Source organism: Malus sylvestris, chromosome 13 (genome assembly GCF_916048215.2).
Source record: "Malus sylvestris chromosome 13, drMalSylv7.2, whole genome shotgun sequence".
NCBI lineage: Eukaryota > Viridiplantae > Streptophyta > Magnoliopsida > Rosales > Rosaceae > Malus > Malus sylvestris.
The window spans coordinates 12002386-12024833 of NC_062272.1; the positions used below are offsets into that span (position 1 = coordinate 12002386).

At 36.3% G+C, this 22448-nt stretch overlaps 5 protein-coding genes across 5 annotated transcripts; 2 read left to right on the top strand and 3 right to left on the bottom strand.

The window, feature by feature from the left end:
• Positions 1–3809: 3809 nt before the first annotated feature.
• Positions 3810–4598, bottom strand: LOC126595602 (major strawberry allergen Fra a 1-3-like). The gene has a single exon (XM_050261885.1). It carries the CDS (start codon positions 4498–4500, stop codon positions 4021–4023), a length of 480 nt encoding a protein of 159 aa, XP_050117842.1. The 5' UTR covers positions 4501–4598; the 3' UTR covers positions 3810–4020.
• A 3718-nt stretch (positions 4599–8316) lies between these two features.
• LOC126595603 (major strawberry allergen Fra a 1-3-like) lies at positions 8317–9102 on the top strand. The gene has a single exon (XM_050261886.1). The coding sequence runs from the start codon at positions 8423–8425 to the stop codon at positions 8900–8902; it is 480 nt and encodes a 159-aa protein (XP_050117843.1). The 5' UTR covers positions 8317–8422; the 3' UTR covers positions 8903–9102.
• A 2549-nt stretch (positions 9103–11651) lies between these two features.
• LOC126595598 (major strawberry allergen Fra a 1-3-like) lies at positions 11652–12437 on the bottom strand. The gene has a single exon (XM_050261882.1). It carries the CDS (start codon positions 12338–12340, stop codon positions 11861–11863), a length of 480 nt encoding a protein of 159 aa, XP_050117839.1. The 5' UTR covers positions 12341–12437; the 3' UTR covers positions 11652–11860.
• A 3542-nt stretch (positions 12438–15979) lies between these two features.
• Positions 15980–16777, top strand: LOC126595595 (major strawberry allergen Fra a 1-3-like). The gene has a single exon (XM_050261879.1). It carries the CDS (start codon positions 16087–16089, stop codon positions 16564–16566), a length of 480 nt encoding a protein of 159 aa, XP_050117836.1. The 5' UTR covers positions 15980–16086; the 3' UTR covers positions 16567–16777.
• A 2803-nt stretch (positions 16778–19580) lies between these two features.
• On the bottom strand, positions 19581–20415 carry LOC126595597 (major strawberry allergen Fra a 1-3-like). Its single transcript, XM_050261881.1, has 2 exons — positions 20168–20415; positions 19581–20053 (listed from the first exon to the last, which is right to left on the bottom strand). The coding sequence occupies exons 1-2, from the start codon at positions 20349–20351 to the stop codon at positions 19758–19760; spliced, it is 480 nt and encodes a 159-aa protein (XP_050117838.1). The 5' UTR covers positions 20352–20415; the 3' UTR covers positions 19581–19757.
• Between the last annotated feature and the right edge of the window lie 2033 nt (positions 20416–22448).

Genomic DNA, 22448 nt, shown 5'->3' on the forward strand with positions numbered 1-22448 from the left:
TAGGGTAATAAAATGGAAAAAAGTGTGAAAAGCTAGGGAGAAAGGGGGTGGCCGGTCAATCATTAGTTTTGGAATTGAGTGGGATATATGTTGTGGTTATTTGGATGTTTTAATTGATGTTTAATGGATTAATTGGGTAATTAATCTATTAATTAACCAATTAATATAATTTTGGAATAAATATTTTGGAGGTTATGGGATTTGATGAGATGAATATTGAATTGTTACCTTTTTGGAGCATTTTTTAGCTACTCGGGTGTAGGAATCACGGTGTGCCTCAAGGGTAATTTGGTCCTCTTTTACTAAAAAATCCACATGTCACATTGTGATTATTTTTTGCTCCACAATCGTTACATTTTTAAAAACTTTGATGGTGGAGGTTACATTGCAAACAATGAATATGGCATTCTTGTAAATAACAGTAAAATCTGTGGTTTTGTTATAAGTAACATGCTACGTTGCATTAAAATAAAACCCATATTCTCCATCACATGCTACGTTGCATTAAAATAAAACCCATATTTTCCATCCATATTGTAAATATTAGTAATATCATCTCATTAAAGCCCTTATCTCTAAAAGCCTTATTTTACATATTGTATATTGCATATACTGTTCAATATATATAGCATGTTCATGCACACACAATTGATATGTCCAAATTTCGAATATGCAAGTTATGTTATAATATGCTACATTCAGTGGCGAAGCTAGGAATTGAAGAGGGGAGGGGCGAAGTTAAAAGAGTGCAAGGTTCAAAAGAATAGCAAGAACCAAATCCTTTATATAGTAATGTCTTCTATAATTTATCAATACAAACAAATTACAATTGTTGCCGACGAGGTTTCATATCATGAAAACGCCGCATAATAGGCTCATTATCAATAAAAGCAAATACATCTCTCTCAATGTAAACAAGCATGCTATCACTCAACCATTGATCTCCCATTTTGTTACGCAATGGTGTTTTCACAATCTTCATAGCAGAAAAAGCTCTCTCCACCGAAGCAGTTGCAACTGGTAACACCAAAGTCAATGTAAGAAGCTTATACACTAACATATAGCTTGCAAACCTTCCGGTCTTCACCAACTCCTTTGCAAGATCACCAATTCCTCTTAATGATGAAAACTCACTATGCATCTTCATATCGTGAATGTAATTGTCAAGTTGAATTGGAAGATTCATGAGGTCCATACAATCAAAATCTTGAGGATAAAGTTGGGCTAGACGAACAATTTTTGCTTTGTCAAAAGATGCAAAATTATTCACCGGACTCAAACATGCCATACAAAGAAGCAATTCGGTGTTTACCTCATTGAAGCGATCATTCAATTCCTTTAATTGCGTATCAAGGACTTGAAAATAGAGGTCTACACGATAGTAATGGAAGTTTGTGAGTCTTGGAGCTTTACGCCTTGATTTTCCGGGTACAAAACGCAAATCCTCCATGTTAGGAACGACAATATCATGCTCTTGACAAAACTTTTGTACATCATCAAGCAAGTCCCCAAAGTCATCATCTCTCAAGGATTGTAGTCTTTGCTTGCATACTTCCACTAATGTCATCGCATTCACAATATCTTGATCTTTCTTTTGTAATGCTTGTGATAACTCATTTGTAATTCCCAATATGAGTCTCATAAAAAAAAGGTGAAACACAAAATCAAAAGTTTGTAATTCCCAGAATACTAGAAGAAGGAATATTTGGAATATTCGAAGGAGGACTACTCGGAATATTCGAAGAAGGACTAGCCGGAATATTTGAATGAGGATTTAAGCACTGTTTCTTATAGTATCGTTCCATTATGTAACTGTATATGGAAAAGAAAAGAAAAAAGTTTTAGACTCTTAATCTTAGAGTAAACTATACTATAGTCAATATGAGTATTAACTAATTAAACCAACAATTCAATTAATCAATAATCAAGAATTCAATTTTTACTCTAGACAATATTTTCATAATTTTCATTCATCAATAATCATTCATAGGATTCATATTTATACGCAAAAATCAATAATTAATTAGTGTATTACTCTATGATTCTATATTAATTAACTAAAATTTCGTATTAATTAATCAATTAGAGTTAGGGATAATACAAATTAGAAAGTTAAAAAATTTACCTAAGATTGAGAGAGAAGTGGAAAACCAACCAACAGTTGGCTGCTAGAGGCTGGCAGTGGCAGCAGTGGCAGCTGGCTTGGCTTGAAGGGGAAATATGGGACAACGGAACGGAGGGAGGAGGGCGCTGAGAACTGTTGCTGGGATTTTGGGGGAGCACACACGGGCCTTCTGAATAATGGAGTGATTTGAATAATTGAGTGATTTGAATAATGGAGTGATTTGAATAATTGAATTAAAGGATTAGCTTTCAAAAGTGATGAGTGATTTGCATGGAAGGCACGGGACAGAGTGGTACCCTTTAAAACTTTTATTTATTTTTTATTCAATTGATTATTTTTTAATCAATAATGGAAGGCACGGACAGACAAGTGGTACCCTTTGAAAAAAAAGAATAACAAAAGCTGATGCACAGCAGCAGTAGAAACTCAAGCCCAGAAACCGATCTGCAGTGCAGGTGCACCGTGCATCCATTAATTCCGACGACACCAGAGGGGCGGAACCACGCTCTTGGGCTTAATTTCCGGGGAGGAGAGGGGCGGCCGCCCCTCCCAGTCCCTCTGTAGCTTCGCCAGTGGCTACATTGTTATGTTGAATTGTGTGAGTCAAAGGAAAACAAACAAAAAAAAAAAAAATAGAAACACGAACTAGGGTTTTAAAAACCTAAATCGAAGAAAAAAATGAGAAAATTGTAGGAAGGGTTCATCAACTTTAATTCAATTGGAGTAATGGTTCATCAACTAAAATCCATAACCATTGGTCCCTTAACTCATCAAAAAATACAGTTATGGTCATTTTCATCAACTCCATCATAATTCCATTAAAATGAGTTATAAGGACTATTGCTATAATTAGATTGAAGTTGAGGGACTACTGTTTCAATTAGGTTGAAGTATGTATCATTTCTCCAATTCAGTTGAAGTTAAGGGACTGTTACTACAATTTTTCTCATTTGATTTTACATATTTGCCTCTTGATTCAGCCTTACGTGCATATCACTTGACTCATTTTTTACAAAAGTTCTAACGAAGATGAAAATGACCATAGTTGTATGTTTTGATAAGTTAAGGGACTAGTGGTTATGAATTTTTAGTTGATAAACCACTACTGCAATTATATTAAAGATGAAAGACCATTGTTATAATTTCCTCAAAAAACATAAAAAAAGAGAAAATCGCAGCTGAGCCGTGGCTTGAATATGCACCATCCGTGCAACTCCGTCGAGCCGAGCCTGCACTCTAGCCTATGCTCCAAAACGGCACCCTGCAGCCCCATGGGCTTGCTACACGCACTGAACCTAAATCCAGTTTTTTTGGGCTTCTTCTCCCTGCCAGGCCTGCTTCTGACACCTCGCTCGGGTCAACCCAGCTATGCTGGGCTTCTGCTCCTGCTGGGCTGCCTTCTTCTCGGCTCAAGGCCCGCGCAGGGCCCCCTTTTTTAACTGCAAAGCCAGCAGCATGGGTGTTTCATTTCTCCGGCCAGGCCAAATTTTCGGCCTGTTCTGCTTCCAGCCTGGAACCGACTAAGTTGGGGTGCCCACGGCTAAGCTCATTTTTGAGCTCTATTTCTCACTAATTTGGCCCGCAATCATTCAAACCCAATATAACCCGAACATCTATGAATTTGATATGATATTCAATCATAAACTAAGTAAAAAGAATTAGATCATTGTTCTCTGTATAAAAGTAATCGAATTCTGTTTCATTTATTAAGATTAAAATCAAATACAATATTACACTTGAATCATAACTCCAAATTGCGAATAAAAATTGCTTCTATATGAGCAAAAGAAAAAAATCAAAAGCCACACCACTGAATAAATATAAAAAAAAAGGAGAGGACACAACATTTGTTTCCATACTGCTTAGCATGCAGAATCATATATAGATCGATGGTTTTAGTTATAGGCATCAGGGTTGGCCACAAGGTAGTTCTCAATAAGCTTGAACAAACCATGGGCTCTTTCTTTCCCAGCCTTAACATGCTCTTCCTTGATCTCAACATCTCCCTTAGTGTGGTAGTGGCTGGTGCTCTTGATGACGGAACCGCTGCCGGAAGCTACCAACTTAGTCTCATAAGAGATCTTCTCAATCTTGTCAGAAATGACATCTCCTTCAATCAAACTGTAGTTGTAGACAAAGTTATCTTTGTCAATTCCATCAACCTTGTGCTTCACATAGCTGTATTCACTTCCTTCACCAAAGCTAATCTTCTTGATGGTTCCAACACCTCCATCTCCCTCAAGAATTTCAGCAGTTTTAACTGCTTGTGGAGCAATCTTTGGGATGAGGTTGTCAGCATCAAGAACAAGAGCATTGTACAACCTAGCAGGAGCGCAGACTGAGGCGAATTCAGTTTCATATGTGAAGACACCCATGGTGATGATTGAGAGCTTAGAAAATAATCAAAGTAAGAATGATATGTGAAGGAAGAAAAGAGAAATTGATAAGGAAGGTATTTGATGGTGGAAGATATGGAGGTGGTATTTATAGGTTATTGGTGAGGGGCTGTTGTGTAATATGGACCCCTATGGATAGAGAAATTTGGACAGTATTTAGTTTCCCATTGGTGGTTGTTTCCAATGTGAACATTTTAGTCAAAGATAGGCACCTCTAGAAGGTTATTTTGTATATTCCAACTTAATATTACAGCAGAGCTGGTGTGCTAGGTCTGCTGTCTACTAATTCAATAATATCTTTATGGACTCGAATAAATCTAAGTTGCCTTTTTCATTCATTACTTATCTGAACTCTTTGATCAGCATAAGGACTCCTATGAAACTACAATGTTACTCGTTCCCTAGCGTTTTAATGCGAACATCGTCACATTAATGTTTTTAAGCTTTGACATAATATTTGAGCGGTTGTTTGAATGAGCCTGAATAGTGATAAGCAACCAGTCGAGTTAATTTTTGTACGTTATTTAATCGACTCTATGCCACGAATTTAGTTCCATTGTACACATGCATGCTTGTTTGTTCTCATTTGTCACATCAGATGATACATTAATGTAGTCAAATATGTGGTCTCTCTAATATTTTCCATCTACTAAAGGTAATGATCTCACTTTTAACTCTACAGGTATATATGGATTTCATATAGCAGTAAAAAGTAACAGTACTCTTTCAATGCATTAGAAATTATATGACTTTTGACTGAATTTTCTGATGCATAGGAGATAGCTTAAATCTAAAGGAGGAGGAAAAAAAGACATCATATCTTTTCCCCGGCGAAGCCAACCCGACTCATTTCTTCTCAAGTGAGCCCAAATCCTAACCTCATTCTTCTCCAACAAGCCCACCCCCAAAGTCTCTTTTCTCTCGCGACGCCACCTAAAATCGTTCTCTTCGACAACGGCGTCGGTTCGAAGATGAACAATCATGGAAGAGGAAAGAATGACAGAGCTATGAGAGAAATGGAGTCAGATGTTTGGTTATAGAAATAGTGTGTATATCAGATTATTTTAAATTGACACATGTTTGTATCTTGTTGGGCCACTTAAGAGAGCGAGTAAATTGGACACTCCCCGGTTAGTATCCAAATATTATACTATTAGTAATTAGTTTTATAGTAAAACTTTAAGTTATTTCACTATTTATATTTTGAAAAGATTTACATGTAGTTTTACTCTGAAGAATAGATACAAATTTAAATTTGGGCTCACCATCACTTGATTATCCCTTTTCAAGATATAATAAAGAAAGGGTTTTTATGGCAAATTATTTTTGAAATTGAAAATCAATTAATATAGTTCATGAAAATAGGTATTGCAAATCAATGTGGTCTTTCCATCATAATTCTATTAAAAATTCTGTTAAGTGTTGATGTAGTACATAAATGGGTCCCATAAGTCTTTTTTTCTTCTCATAAATGGTCCTTGAAATTGACCCGTGACATCAAAATGGTCCCTAAAATTGACCTGCAACCTCAAAATGGTCTCTGAAATTGAAAATCGATCAATGTAGTCCCTTAAGTGTCCCATGTAGTCCTTACATCACAATTCTGTCAAAAATTTTGTTATATGCTAATGTGACACATAAATGAATCACATAAGTCTAATTAAATTAAAAAATATATATATAAATAGGTTTAATAATTTAATAGTAATAAAAAGTTGTGAACCCAAAAATCCAATCTTGCAATCATCTCCGATCTCAGTCCACATTCCTCTACCTCCACTTATCTTTACGCACTTCGACACCCTTCACCGAATTGAACCTGGATCGAGATCACCTTTGATGACGGCTTGGCTGATTGGCAATGACTTCTAGGACATCACTGTTAACATTTAGGCGATCAACTTCCTCACAACCTTAATCTTGGAGAGCTTATTCGGCGCTTTCCTGGTGGTCTGGTGACTCAAAGAATGGTGAGGTTTGCCTTGAGATAATGAGGTTATAACCAAGGTGCGTCTATTGTTGGTTGAAAACTATTTCCAAACCCCCTCTTAGGCCTTGGTTAAGTCTTGTGCCTTTGAGAATTTATGGAATAGATCACTCTTCGGAGTAGGTCCTATTATAAAAAAATAATATAAAAAAAATTCTATTGTGCAAACAAGTATTCAGACAATTTTTTTTATTAATTATTAAACTCACATAAGCACGTAACAAAAGAATTGTGGCGGAACAAGGGCTACATTCATCGATTTTCAATTTTAGGAACCATCTTGATAGTGTAGGTCAATTTCATGGACCATTTGTGATAAAAACCCAAAAAGAAATAAACTTATCTTTTGACTAAAATGGTATTTGACGTGGCTTTAAATTTGCTCATTGAAGAATTTTTCGATCAATATTATACATCTCCGTATACACCTCCGACTAAAGATGCCCCAAGGGAGGAGAATTCAAATTTACTGACGTTTTTTTTTTTCTTTTTGTTCAAAAGAAGCTCAAAACTTTAAGGAGGACAACTTGTTCAAAGTATTTCTGAAAGGTTCATGTGGATCATAATTCGTGCCATTTGCAAGTTACAGGTCGGAACCAAGACTTTCATTATATTTCATGAAGAGTATAACAAAATATTAATATCTTTTAATTTTATTCCAACTGAAACGTCTTATTACTATTTTTTTATAAATCAAAACGAAGCCAAAACAAAACATTTGGAACACAAACCACAAATATGAACAAGTTTAATTTAGTTGTAGGAATCAGGATTAGCCATTATGGAAACGATCAAAGAGTTCTAAGGAAATATGAAGAAAATTGTTGATCTACAATATTCAGGTTTTGACTTGGAGTGAAAGGGAATGCTGATGTGAATAGCTATGCTTGTATCAACCAGTTTATGCAAGTTGGTACTGTACATTTCTATTGTTGTCCGTACTGCCTTGCGACTAGTATAAGCACTTCCAGAAGTTCAATTTAGGAATGACTTGACCTGCAATTCAACATTGGCTGCAATGCGTCGGCTTTTGATTGGCCGTTATTTTTCATTGGCTTTTCACATCCAAATTGGAATATTCTGGGAATTGTTATTGGCACTCCAAAAATCTCATTTTTCACTTCAAACTTTTTATAATTAGTAAGAAAATTGCACTTATATGAGTGTATTATGAGATTTTAGAAGTACTAATAACAGTTTCCTATTTGATTGTAACAAATATTATCCAAATACACAGTCCTACTCTATTATCTTCTTCAGATGCCCATATGTCTGCAACCCGTGACTATGCCCGTTGTGAATGTATATGAAGTATTAATAGAGAGGATGATTAGAAATGCTCCAACAATACGTAACAAAAAGTATTAAAATTTCCCGTAAATATAACAGCGCAAGGCACACAAAGTTTTAAGTTGTAAGAGAATATGACTTCTAAATATCTAATGGTATTTCTTTTTACTTGTAAATAAAAAATTTTAGATTTACACGTGTGGATGACAAGTTTAATATCAATTTATCTTCCACATCCCTTAATATAAAAATATATCTTTGTTTTAAAAAAAATGATGTGTGATCTCTAGAGCACTAATTGGTAAGCACAAGAAAAAATTGTGGTTAGTCCACCTCATGGAGTAATTGGCCATTTCTTATTCAATTTCCAGATGGTCTTTTCTTGATTACATTACAAATTTTCCTTGTACAAAAGTAATGGTTCCCACGTCCACGATGAATAAAACCCATTAAACAATTAGGAGCTTGCGTATACCTTTTGATCCACCTTCTGCCCTCAGCCTATAAATACCAATACATCCTCCTCACTTCTTCACAACTCAAAATCTCCCAATACATCATCTTTCTTTCTTAGTCTTCCTCTTCGTCGGTTATTTTCCCACTTCACAAACACATCTCAGAATCATGGGAGTTTTCACATACAAATCCGAGTTCACCTCCGTCATCCCCCCCGCTAGGTTGTACAATGCCTTTGTTCTTGATGCTGACAACCTCATCCCCAAGATTGCACCACATGCAGTGAAGAGCACTGAGATCCTTGAAGGAGATGGCGGAGTTGGAACCATTAAGAAGATCAACTTCGGTGAAGGTAGCACATACAACTATGTCAAGCACAGAATCGATGGAGTTGACAAGGACAACTTTGTGTATAAATACAGTGTGATTGAGGGAGATGCTATCTCCGAAACAATTGAGAAAATTTGTTACGAGACTAAGTTGGTGGCTTCCGGCAGCGGTTGCGTCATCAAGAGCACTAGCCACTATCACACCAAGGGAGATGTTGAGATCAAGGAAGAGCATGTTAAGGCTGGCAAAGAGAAGGCCTCCCACCTCTTCAAGCTGATTGAGAACTACCTCTTGGAGCACCAGGATGCCTACAACTAAACATTGTCTGCTGCTGCATTAATGTGTTATTCAATCTCGTGTCATCTTTTCCATCAAATATTGGTGTGGTTTTAATCCGTTTTTTATATATATTTTTCCCCTTCTAAAACAGTGTTTGGCTTGTACGTGATTGAAGGTTTTGATTGCAGAGTGAATGTTGTATTTAAACTAAAAATTAATGGATTTGATTATTCCTGCAAGGTTTTTATTTTATTTTTTATTTTTTTAATGCAAATTTGTAGCTACTAATGTTAAGTTCCAGTTTCCTAACTACTTTACTTTACTTAACATATGAGAAGCGACATTTCAATTACCAGCAACTCATAATAATTGAATAACATTTGAATCTCTCCCTCATAATAGCCTAAAGTGATGAAATGAAAACCCTGATTTCGTTTTCCTTGTAAACCATTTTGTAATTCATACCATAAATACGCCCATGGGTTAGAAATAATATGGTTTAAATTCGCATTTGAGCGAAAATTGAACCTAAGACCTCTCACTTACAAGTGAAGATGAACAACACTAGACCATAATACTAAGTGACATTTATTGTATTTTTAGTTTGCCTATATTACTCTTAGGTACATGATTTTAAGGGTTCAAACATAAAAATAAAAAAATTGAAAAGCATTAGGTTTTGCAAATCATAATTAATGTTTGATGCCTAACGAATCAATAATGCAAAATTATCGAACCTAATGGACTAAAACATAAAAATTACAAACCACTCAAAATTGACCATCTCAAATTTACCAAAACTAAAACAAGAAAAATACAAACCGTACCAAATCTACCGGACCTAATGAATTAAAATATAAAAAATACAAATCATACCAAATTGATCGTACCGAATATACCAGGCCTAATGACCTAAAATATAAAACATATGAATCGTACTAAATTGATCGTACTGAATATATGGGACCTAAACAATATAACGTACCTAATTGAAATCACATAATCAAAATTTCGGAAACTTCAAACGTAAACTAGTACCTAATTGTTATTTACAAAACATAACCAACGTACCTAATCGACCAACAGAACCAAACAATGAAATTCCCCACATAGGCCTTTCAATAAACACATGGTATGCATTGGACAGTAATCATGTTTCTGCCAAGACAATTTTTGGTTGTAAATTAGTGCATTCTCTCCACACAATATCATTATGAGAGCTTTCAAAAGTATGGCAATGGAACTGGTTATAAAATATAGACAAAAAAGATGATATCTTGTAGAAAATGAAGATGGATGTTATGTTTTATGGGTGATAGTGAATCTACGGTTACATTTTCAAAACTTTGATGGTGGAGGTTACGTTGCAAACAATGAATATGGCATTGTTGTAAATAGTAGTAAAATATGTGGTTTTGTTATAAGTGACATGTTTGGTGCATTAAAATAAAGCCCATATTTTACATATTGTAAATAGTAGCAAAATCACCTCATTTAATCCTTATCTCTAAAAGACCCTATTTTACATATTGTATATTGCATATACTGTTCAATATATATAGCATGTTCATGCACACAAATTGATATGCCCAAATTTTAAATATACAAGTTATGTTATAACATGCTACATTGTTATGTTGAATTGTGTGAGTCAAAGAAAAAAAAATAGAAACACGAACTAGGGTTTTACAAACCTAAATCACAAAAAACGAAGAAGAGAAAATCGCAGTTGAGCCACGGCTTGAAGCTGCATCGTGCCACTGCGCCGAATCGAGCCTGCTCTTCGGCCTATGCTGCAAAACGGCACCTTGCAGCCCCATGTGCTTGCTACGCACACTGAGCTCAAGTCCACTTGTTTGGGCTTCTTCTCCCTGCCAGGGCTGCTGGTTGACACCTCACTCGGGTCCACCCAGCTTTGCTGGGCTCCTGCTGCTGCTTGGCTGCCTTCTTCTCGGCTCAAGCTCCAAACTGATAACATTCGAGATTATACAAAATTATACACAAAGGATCATTTTTTGGCTTTCTCTTTAGTCCTATGTCTCTTATACTATAAGTGAGTTACCAAACTCATCTCATGTTACATGTTGCAGGGTTTGCTCCACGCCCCACCTTGTTGTAGATGACAACTGCTTTTCAAAATCTTAGTGAAAGATTGGATTTGCTATGTCATGTTTGTTTTTTGTGAAAAAAATACCAATTGAAGCGGACGGTTTCTTCAAACAACAAGGAGATGGGTCAACTATTCAATAAAATGAAATTGAGCATGTTTCCCATCTCTTCTCGAGAAAAAAGGTGGGCTATGCAAAATTGTGCTCAATTTCATATGCGCCAATTCCGCCAAGATCTCTTCTTTAGTTGGGGGAAGAATCCGCATGAATCGGATTTTTTGAGAAACATATCAAGAAAGAATTGGTTAGACAATGTGATCATGTCTTCTTAGGGCTATTTTGGATGTATAATGCAATTTCAATAGTAATGCAGTCAGATGTTTGGGTTAGAATCAGCGATCAAGGGTGGTAACTCATATCACGGGAGGAAACTTAGGGCCTCCTTTTTTCACTGCAAAGCTAACAGCATGGGTGTTCCATTTCTCGGGCCAAGCCAAATTTTCGGCATGTTCTGCTTCGAGCCTGGAACCAACTATGTTGGGGTGCCCACTGCTAAGCCCATTTTCTAACTTGTTTGGCCCGCAACCATTCAAACCCAATATAACCCGAACATCTATGAATTATGATATTCAATCATAAACTACCTAAAAAGAATTAGATCATTGTTCTCTGTATAAAAGTAATCGAATGTTGTTTCATTTATTGAGATTAAAATCAAATACAATCTTACTTGAATCATAACTCCAAATTGCAAACCAAAACTGCTTCTGTATGAGCAAATAAAAAATGGAAAGCCACACCGCTGAATAAATAGAAAAAAAGAGAGGAGAGGATACAAAATTTGTTTCCCCTACTCTTAACATGCAGAATCATATTTAGATTGATGGTTTTAGTTATAGGCATCAGGGTTGGCCACAAGGTAGTTCTCAATGAGCTTGAACAAACCATGGGCCCTTTCTTTCCCAGCCTTAACATGCTCTTCTTTGATCTCAACATCTCCCTTAGTGTGGTAATGGCTGGTGCTCTTGATGATGGAACCGCTGCCGGAAGCCACCAACTTAGTCTCATAAGAGATCTTCTCAATCTTGTCAGAAATGACATCTGCTTCAATCAAACTGTAATTGTAGACAAAGTTATCTTTGTCAATTCCATCAACCTTGTGCTTCACATAGCTGTATTCACTTCCTTCACCAAAGCTAATCTTCTTGATGGTTCCAACACCTCCATCTCCCTCAAGAATTTCAGCAGTTTTAACTGCTTGTGGAGCAATCTTTGGGATGAGGTTGTCAGCATCAAGAACAAGAGCATTGTACAACCTAGCAGGAGCGCAGACTGAAGCGAATTCAGTTTCATATGTGAAGACACCCATGATGATGAGTGAGAGCTTAGAAACTGATCAAAATAAGAATGAAATGTGAAGGAAGAAAAGAGAAATTGATAATGAAGGTATTTGATGGTGGAAGATATGGAGGTGGTATTTATAGGTTATTGGTGAGGGGATGTAGTGTAATGTGGACCCCTACTGATAGAGAAATTTGGACAGTATTTAGTTTCCCATTGGTTGTTTCCAATTTGAACATTTTAGTCAAAGAAAGGCACCTCTAGAAGTTGATTTTGTAAATTCCAACTTAATACAACTAGCTGGTGTGCTAATTAATAATGTGGAAATTTTTTTAATAGAAAATGTTCTAACACTTGATCGGAATATTACAGCAGAGCTGGTGTGCTAAGTCTGTTGACTACTGACTCAATAATATCCTTATGGACTAGAATAAACCTAAGTTCCCTTTTTGATTCACTACATATCTACATATCTGAACTCTTTGATCAACATAAGGACTGCCATGAAACTACAATGTTACTCGTTCCCAAGTGTTTTATTCAAATGGGATCGCATGATTAGTTTAAAATAGGGGTGTGCTATTCATACATCTCATTTTACTTCTCACACACCCCTTAATAATTTCTGTCCGTTGATCTTTTTCAATTCATCCGATCCGACGGTTGAAAATTAAAAAGGTGTGTGAGAAGTAAAATGGGGTGTGTGGATATCACACCCCTTAAAATATCGTCACATTAATGTTTCTGAAAATTTGACATAATATTTATAGCCGGCTTGTTCGAATGAGCCTGAATATTGATAAACAACCAATCGAGTTAGTATTTGTACGTTATATAATCGACTCTATGCCACAAGTTTAGTTCCATTATACACATGCATGCTTGTTTGTTCTCATTTATCACACCAAATGATGCACTAATGTAGTTCAAATATGTGGTATCTCTAGTATTTTCCATCTACTAAAGGTAATGGTCTCACTTAACTCTAAAGTTATATCATGACTTTATATTGCAATAAAAAATAACAGTACTTTTTCAATGCATTAGAAATGATTTAGCTATATTTACAGCCAAATATAACTTTTGGCTATGAATTTTCTTATGCATTGGAGATAGCTTAAATCTAAAGAAGAAGAAAAGAAAGGACATTAAATCTCTTAACCTACACGAGCCTTTTCATAAATAGTGAAAGAACTTGAAGTTCTTATTCTTGGCAGAACTTCAGTCTTTCACTATTTATATTTTCAAAAGATTTACAAGTAGTTTGCTCAAAAGAATTGATGCAAATTTAAGTTTGGGCCCACCGTCACTTAATTATTCCTTTCAAGACGTAAAAAAAAAATAAAAAAAAAAACTTATCTTTTGACTAAAAAGGGTATTTGACGTCACATTAAAATTGCTCATTGAAGAACTTTCTGACCGATATTATACTTCTTCCTATACACCTCCGACTAAAGATGGAGGAGGAGAATTCAAATTGATGTTTTACTTCTTCTTTATTCACAAGAAGCTCAAAACTTTGAGGAGGCCAACTTGTTCAAAGTAATTTTGAAAGGTTCGTGCTGATCGTAATTCATGCCAACATTTGCAAGTTACAAATTGAAACCAAGACTTTCATTAATATTTCTTGAAGAGAATTACAAAAATATTAATATTTCCTGTAAATCAAAACGAAGCCAAAACAAAACACTTGAACACAAACCACAAATATGAACAAGTTTTAATTTAGTTGTAGGCATCAGGGTTAGCCATTATGAAAACGATCAAAGAGTTCTAAGGAAATATGAAGAAAATTGTTTTTCTACAATATTCAGGTTTTGACTTGGAGTGAAGTGGAATGCTGTAGGTGCTATATATAGACCACAACAATTGAGAGTCTGACCTGATGTGAACAGCTATGCCTCTAGATCATCAACCAATTTATGCAAGTTGGTACTGTACAATTCTATTGTTGTCCCTACTGCCTCACGACCAGTATATGCACTTCCAGAAGTTCAATTTAGGAATGACTTGACCTGCAATTCAACATTGGCTGCAATGCGTCGACTTTTAATTGGCCGTCATTTGGCTTTTCACATCTCCAAACTGGAATATTCAATTGTAACAAATATTATCCAAATACAGAGTCCTATTCTATTATCTTCTTCAGATGCCCTTTTATGTTTAGGGATGGTATTGGTATGATTACCGTATCAAAATCCATGTATTAATTATCATACCAAATTTTTAGTATGACAAAATCTATTACCATTACCGTGCTAAACTTTTGGTATACTGAATTTCGGCATGCCAAATAGTTCAGTTGACATAGTATGGTAATGGTAATTACCAATTTGTTTTGGGCCATTCTTTTGGGCCAAAATTTGAATTTTTTTTCCAACCTAATTCAAGGCCAAAACATGTTTTGGCCACTCCCTTTGGGTTTCTAGAACTTTTTAATTTAATTTTGAGAATTTTATAGAGATTCATTAAATAGATGGAAGAATTGCTGAAAGAACCCAATATCCCTAAAAAAATAGTACAATGATTCCTAAATTCCATCTCTACATTCTTTAAAATTGTATAAAATTAACTTGATAGATGAAGCCAAGGAGAAAGACATCTCAATTTGATGAAGGAGGAGATGAGATGGATTCTGGAGAGAGAGTCACGGAACTGGAGCAACAGAGATGAAGTCGGTGGCTAGATGAGTGAAAAGATGAAGAGTCGCAGCGCAAGAAAGCTTAGATTTTTTTATTGGGAAAGTAGAGGTTAGATGGTGAGATGATTGGATAAATGACTAGGAAAAAAATATAAAGTGCACATATAATGATAATAATACCGAATTATATATAAATGAATAAATAAATGATATAATTATTATAATATTAATAGTAGTGGTACGGTATGGTATACCATTGGTATTAGTTTTGAATATCATTACCGTACCAAAATGTATGGTACAGTACAAATACCGTACCATACCAATGGTACAATTTTTTTTGCACAACTTTGGTATGATACGGTTAATATGGTAATGTAGTAAAAAATTCCACCCTTATGTCTGCAGCCCGTGACTATGCTCGTTGTGAATGTCCAAAAAGTTTTAATAGAGAATATGATTATACTCCAATAATATGTCAACAAAAATTGAATTATTGAAAAGTCCAGTAAATATAACAGCGAAAGACACAAAGTGTTAAGTTGGGAGGGAATATGACCTCCAAAACACTAATTACTTAGTGTTATGGTGCAATGATATTCTTATTTACTTGTACATAAGAGATCTTAGGTTCGAACATATGGATGCAAGTTCAACACCAATTTATTTTGAAAGATTATATTTACACATCCCAAATTACTTCTCTCACACCTATTTAATTTTTTAATATTTTCTACACACCACTAACATTTAATAGAAAAAAATATATCTTTAAAAAAATGATGTGTGTGATCTCTAAAGCACTAATTGGTAAGCACAAGAAAAAATTGAGGTTAGTCCACCTCGTGGAGTAATTGGCCATTTCTTATTCAATTTCCAGATTGTCCTTTCCTTGATTACATTACAAAATTTCCTTGTACAAAAGTAATGGTTCCCACGTCCATGATGAATAAAACCCATTAAACAATTAGGAGCTTGCGTAAACCTTTTGATCCACCTTCTGCCTCAGCCTATAAATACCAATACATCCTCCTCACTTCTTCACAACTCAAAATCTCCCAATACATCATCTTTCTTTCTAAGTCTTCCTCTTCGTCGATTATTTTCCCATTTCACAAACACATCTCAGAATCATGGGTGTTTTCACATACGAATCCGAGTTCACCTCCGTCATCCCCCCCGCTAGGTTGTACAATGCCTTTGTTCTTGATGCTGACAACCTCATCCCCAAGATTGCACCACAGGCAGTGAAGAGCACTGAGATCCTTGAAGGAGATGGCGGAGTTGGAACCATTAAGAAGATCAACTTCGGTGAAGGTAGCACATACAACTATGTCAAGCACAGAATCGATGGAGTTGACAAGGACAACTTTGTGTATAAGTACAATGTGATTGAGGGAGATGCTATCTCCGAAACAATTGAGAAAATCTGTTACGAGACTAAGTTGGTGGCTTCCGGCAGCGGTTGCATCATCAAGAGCACCAGCCACTATCACACCAAGGGAGATGTTGAGATCAAGGAAGAGCATGTTAAGGTTGGCAAAGAGAAGGCCTCCCACCTCTTCAAGTTGATTGAGAACTACCTCTTGGAGCACCAGGATGCCTACAACTAAACATTGTCTGCTGCTGCATTCATGTGTTATTCAGTCTCGTGTCATCTTTGCCGTCAAATATTAGTGTGGTTTTAATCCGTTTTATATATTTTCTTCCCTTCCAAAACATGTTTGGCTAGTACGTAATTGAAGGTTTTGATTGAAGAGTGAATGTTGTATTTCCTTTCATTTGCAATAAACTCAAAATTAATGGACCTGATTATTCCTACAAGTCTTTCTTAATGCAAGTTTGTATTTGCTAATGTTATGTTCCACTTTCCTAACTACTTTAGTTTACTGAACACATGAGAAGCGACATTTCAATTACCCGCAAATCATAATAATTGAATAACATTTGAATCTCTACCACATATAGCGTAAAGTGATGAAAGGAAATCTCTGATTTCGTTTTCCTTGTAAACCATTTGGTAATTCATACCATAAATAACCCCATGAGTTAACACACCCATGATGACGATTTTAAGAGCTTGTCTTTCCTCATCCTTATGTGGCATGACTCACCTCCATCCGCGGTTCTTGCTTCTTGCATTCGAATTTTCTTAGCTTATTTGATTTCTGATTTTTAAATTAGTGTGCCTCACGCCATATATGTTAGGATCGTACAAGTTCATCAAACCAATTCGCTAATTTTATCAAATATGGATCGTACAAGTTCAACTCACAATTCATCAAATATATGCACATGACTTACACGAGTCCATAGACCATTTCCCTCTAATTCAATAAAGTCACTATGAAGTATAAAATGAACCTTTCATGTGCGAAGTTTACCGGACAACAAAGGAAGGTCCGTAGTCCTAAAAAGACTCGCAATAAGGAATCAACAGTTGGCTACTACTGCAAAAAGCTCATTGTAAAGGCATTGTAGGCAGAAGGGAAGCAAGGAGATTTTGACTGAATAATTAGTTCAACAATTTGGTGGGTGAGAATACGAAGGTAAAGTCTTGTATCGGTGATTGGACCAAATTTTGTTATGGTTACAAGAAGTTGAGCTACTTTTTATATTGTCAATTAGTTTTATGGTAAAATCTAAACTTTTTTAATGATATTAGAGCAAGTTGTTTCACATGTAAAGCCTAACGGCCACACATGTGCCCCATGCTTAATTTGTATTGCCCATGTGTTAGACTTTAAAATTCGCCAGATGCGAATAAGTGTGCTATAATGGTAGGACAAAATCTTATAACCGTAAAAAACCAAACCTTGCAAGGGCTTAGAATAAGTTTATTTTATTTTATTTTTATTTTTAAGTAACGATGGCATTCATTGATAGGAGCCCAAACAGCTCAGAGGTAGTACATCAAAGATTACAAGCAGATAGAAAGACCATTTACAAGCAATCCTGGACCAGAAGATCCAAAATAAAGTTTGGTGGGGTAATAACCATTCGCAATGGGTTCCAATTGACAAGCTAAACTGAGCAAGTTGATGGGCAACACCGTTGGCTTGGTGACGAATATGGGAACACAAATATTTAGTGATTGTGGGAAGAAAAGCCTTTGTATCTTCCACTAAATGCCTGATTGATGAACAGTTAGGAAATCATTTGCTAGTGCTCTCAGAATCTGAAGAGAATCACCTTCGATTACTAGATTTTTAAAACCCCTTGTCACCGCCCAAACCACACACTCCCTAGCTGCCAAGGCTTCCGTGCGCATGGAGAGGGGATGACACATTTGGAAAATTCAGGCAAGCAGCCGCCACGAAAAATCCCAGTATCGTCTCTTACAATGATACCCACACCCCCCCAAAAGGTTTTCCCCACGCCAAGCACCATCAAAATTGAGTTTCAAACGCCTTGAGGGTGGCGTTGTCCATTTGGGAGGACCAGGATTTTGGCCAGGGGCCTGAGCAAGGGGGTGTTTTCCGACACAAATTGTTGCCACCATGAGTGGACCTTAGTCACCATTAAATCTGGAGAATCACAGCGGTCATTCCAAAGCTTGTTGTTGCGGGAGTTCCAAATATCCCAGCAAATCATCATGAAGACTTCCAACATATTTAAGGGGGTAGGTTAGAAAGAAGGTCCAACACCCAAGCTTTGAAGGACGGTGAATCCTGGAGGTTGGTAAGGGCCCAAGAGGGGAGAACAACCAAGCACATCGAGCATAGTGACAATCCTTAATAAGGTGGGACACTTACTCCACAAAGGAGTTGCATAGTACGCACAATAGATCCGTCGTAATATGTTTCAAGCCCAAATTTCTCCTTGTGGGGAGAGATTCAGTGCACAAACGCCAAAAGGAGACACGCACCTTTGGGGTAACATTTGCGTGCCAAACTTCGGACCACAATTCGGAAAAAGGATATGGGGATGAAGAAGATGAACCATGTTGAGCACTCAGCCGAACCCATTCCCTCGTGACGTGGTACGCCGTTTTCACCGAAAAAATGGCCTTTTTCTCATGGTGCCGAATGAACTGATCAGCCACATCACGTAGACTCAGAGGAATAGAGCGAATAAGGTCAACCTCCACCGGGGAAAGGAAAGAATTGAGAAGATCCACCCTCCATGTTTTGGACACGGGCTCAATCCAATCTGCTACAAATTTCAGACTACAATTAGCCGGCCTTGGGGAGAAAATCCGAAACATGGATGATGGGAGGGAAATTCAGGGGTCTTCCCATAATTTTACCCATTTTTCATTCCCAATTAGCCATCGCAAACCCCGAGATTACACATCTCTCGCATTGCAAATGCTCATCCAGCAGAAGGATGAGTTAGCTACTCCTCGTATCAACTTCCTTCACAGTCAACGTCTTAGTAAACTAATTTGTACTGGTAAATGCATAACGGTGGAAATGTCGAAGGCTATCTGTCCTTTTTTCTTTTACTTATGTTTATTTTTAAAAATTACTTGTTTTCTCATTTTTTATTAATTATTGCTTTCTGTAATTTTTCTTGATTTTATTAATTGTCAATTCACGTAAATTCAAATACTCGCACACCTTTTACTTGATTAAAGACTAATCGCAGAGTCTAGCTACTCCAAAGGCTAAATATCATCGAATAATTTACATATAAGTAGTATATGTATTATTTATTTAGATTAAAATTAAATACAGTATTGCTCTTTAATCATATCCGAAGTGCAAGTCAGAGAATTGCTTTGGAATGATGAAAATTTGAAAACCACACACTTGAATAAACAGAGAAAACAAGACACAAGTTTGTTGCCAAATAGATGGTTTTAGTTGTAGGCATCAGGATTGGCCAGAAGGTGGCTCTCAATAAGCTTGAATAGACCAAGGGCCTTGTCTTTGCCAGCCTTAACATGTTCTTCTTTGATCTCAACATCTCCTTTAGTGTGGTAGTGGCTGATGTTCTTGATACTAGAACCAGTGCCAAATGCCACCAACTTAATCTCATAAGAGATTTTCTCAAGTTTGTCAGAAATGACATCTCCTTCAATCAAACTGTAGCTATACACAAAGTTATCTTTGTCAATTCCCTCAACCTTGTGCTTTATATAGTTGTATTCACTCCCTGTCAAATGGAAAAATAAATTAGAAATTAAGATACTAGCTAGTGTTTTTGATATATATATTAAATAGATAAAATTAACAAGTCAATGGAGAAGATGATGAAAATTAAACAAACCTTCACCAAAACTAACTTTCTTGATGGTTCCAACACCGCCATCCCCCTCAAGAATTTCAACAGTTTTGATTGCTTGTGGAGCAATCTTCGGGATAAGGTTGTCAATATCAAGAAAAAGGGCATTGAACAACCTAGCAGGGGGGATGACTGAGGTGTATTCGGTTTCGTATGTGAAAACACCCATGATGATGACTTTTAAGAGCTTAGAAAATGAGCAAGGAAATTAAGAATGAAAGAAGGAAGCAAAGAGGATGATTGATGTTGATGTGAGAAAATTTTATCACCGGAGGGTAGTATTTATAAATTTGGGATGGAGGGTACGTGTACAGTAACCCCCTATATGTAAAGGATTTAGGACAAAATTTGAAGTTTACAATGGAGGTTTTCCATGTGAAATGAAAATGAAATATAATTTTCAATTGCATGCATAAAATATGCTATTTAGTATTACAGTCGAGTAATATTCTTCTTCACTTATAAGTGAGAGGTCTTAGGTTCAATTTTCGCCAAAAGCGAATTTCGACCACATTATTGCTAAGCCTACCTTATTCCCTTAGTGTAGATAATATCGTTTGTTAAAAAAAAATTAATTACATGCATAAAATATAAAATAAAAATGCATAAATGTATTAAGTCAAAGAAAGCCACAAATATAATTTATAGAATCAATGCATAAATGCATAATTGTCCAAAATCAAACTCAATATTATCGTCATTTCCAACAGGTAGAATAATAGTGAATACACTTGGATTTTCTTGATGATCATACAATCGATATCAACTATATATTAACTAACAACACCAATTAATTCATGGTTAATCATACAAGAAAAGGAAGAAGATGCAAATATTTAACTTCGACATAAAAGACAACCTTAAATGTCGGTGGGCTGTTTGATCATGACATGTTTACAAATCATAATTTGGATAATGCAATAATAAGCGGAGAGAAAGGCAGTACAAGTAGGGAGAAAGACTACACACAAATCTCATGATCAGTTGGTATAATATACGGTGCAGCATACAAAAACGCCGTCTTGAAAGAATAAGATTTATGTCCTCGTAATTCTAAGGGTATTTCTGTAAAAAGAAAATAAACATTTTATTTTTTGATCAATTTTCAATGGCACGAATTCCCTGATTTAGTAGATTAAGAGGAAGGGAACCGGAGATGATCTTTTTCCTTTATATTTTAGATACTAACAGAAAAAAAAAAACTAAATAAGAAAAAAAAAATGTGTTCCTTAGTATTACGGTATAATGATATTCTTCTTTATTTGTTAGTGAGATGTATTAAGTTCGATTATCACCAAAAGCAAACTTGAACCACATTATTCATATGGTTAACTCATTGTGGGGTTTAGTTCACTTCTCAACCCTGTGTAGATAATATGTTTGTTCAAAAAAGAAGAACAAAGAAAAAAAAAAAAAGCTGAAGCCACATTGTGCGACACAAAAAGTGCCAGAAAAAAAAGAATCCTACAGCGTGAGAAAAGAGAACGAAAACGCACGATGTGATTGTTCCATAGAGAAAAAAAATGATCGTGCTGCTCCACTGGAGTCTGGGACCTTGCGTATAACTGTATTCTTCTTCCTCCTTATGTAGTGTTGACCCTAAAAACTACCAAGCCTACGTGGCGCGCAGGCCGAGTAATCTATAAGCTAACTACGTCCTTCGATGAATGCGGGGCGTGCCAACTCGTCGGCCAAGCTCGACCGAGGAGTAAATTTGTTGATGATGCGTTGGGTGCGCGGCTGACTTCTGCGTCTTGCGATTGCGACCGAGGAAGGAACACGTCTCGGCCTCTTGGGTTTTCGAACCTGAAGACAAGGCTACTATTCTTACGAAGTTCACGAATCGTCATCGTCGGATTTGGTCACAGTGATGTTATTCATCAGAGTAAACTCACACCGAATCGACACCAAAGTGTAAGGGCACAAATACTTAAAGCGAATATAAGTCTTAATAGTGAACGTGGTTCGGCCGTCTGAATGCTGAACTCTAAATCCCACTTGAGAGTATCCAATCATAAAATAACTCGGCGTGCAATGCGCCGAGCTCAGTAAACTGTAACACCTCACTTCGCCGAGAAGGCTAATGAGATGACCTCAATCAATAAGGATTCAGAAATCCTTCTCGACCGAGACTTGGATAGGTAACCAACCGTCCTCGCCGCAGTGCTGTTGATGCCAACGGAAGATGCTGCGAGATCGGCTGATTCTACGGCGACAGAGCTATCTATGCCGACTTAAGATATCACCGGTTGCTTACACAGTGCTG

Bases quoted from the DNA above. Each gene is read 5' to 3' on its own strand.
- LOC126595602 (XM_050261885.1), bottom strand. From the start codon at position 4,500: ATGGGTGTCTTCACATATGAAACTGAATTCGCCTCAGTCTGCGCTCCT.
- LOC126595603 (XM_050261886.1), top strand. From the start codon at position 8,423: ATGGGAGTTTTCACATACAAATCCGAGTTCACCTCCGTCATCCCCCCC.
- LOC126595598 (XM_050261882.1), bottom strand. From the start codon at position 12,340: ATGGGTGTCTTCACATATGAAACTGAATTCGCTTCAGTCTGCGCTCCT.
- LOC126595595 (XM_050261879.1), top strand. From the start codon at position 16,087: ATGGGTGTTTTCACATACGAATCCGAGTTCACCTCCGTCATCCCCCCC.
- LOC126595597 (XM_050261881.1), bottom strand. From the start codon at position 20,351: ATGGGTGTTTTCACATACGAAACCGAATACACCTCAGTCATCCCCCCT. The intron at 20,054-20,167 runs GTTTGTTTAATT...TCCATTTGACAG, and splicing joins GAAAGTTAGTTTTGGTGAAG to GGAGTGAATACAACTATATA.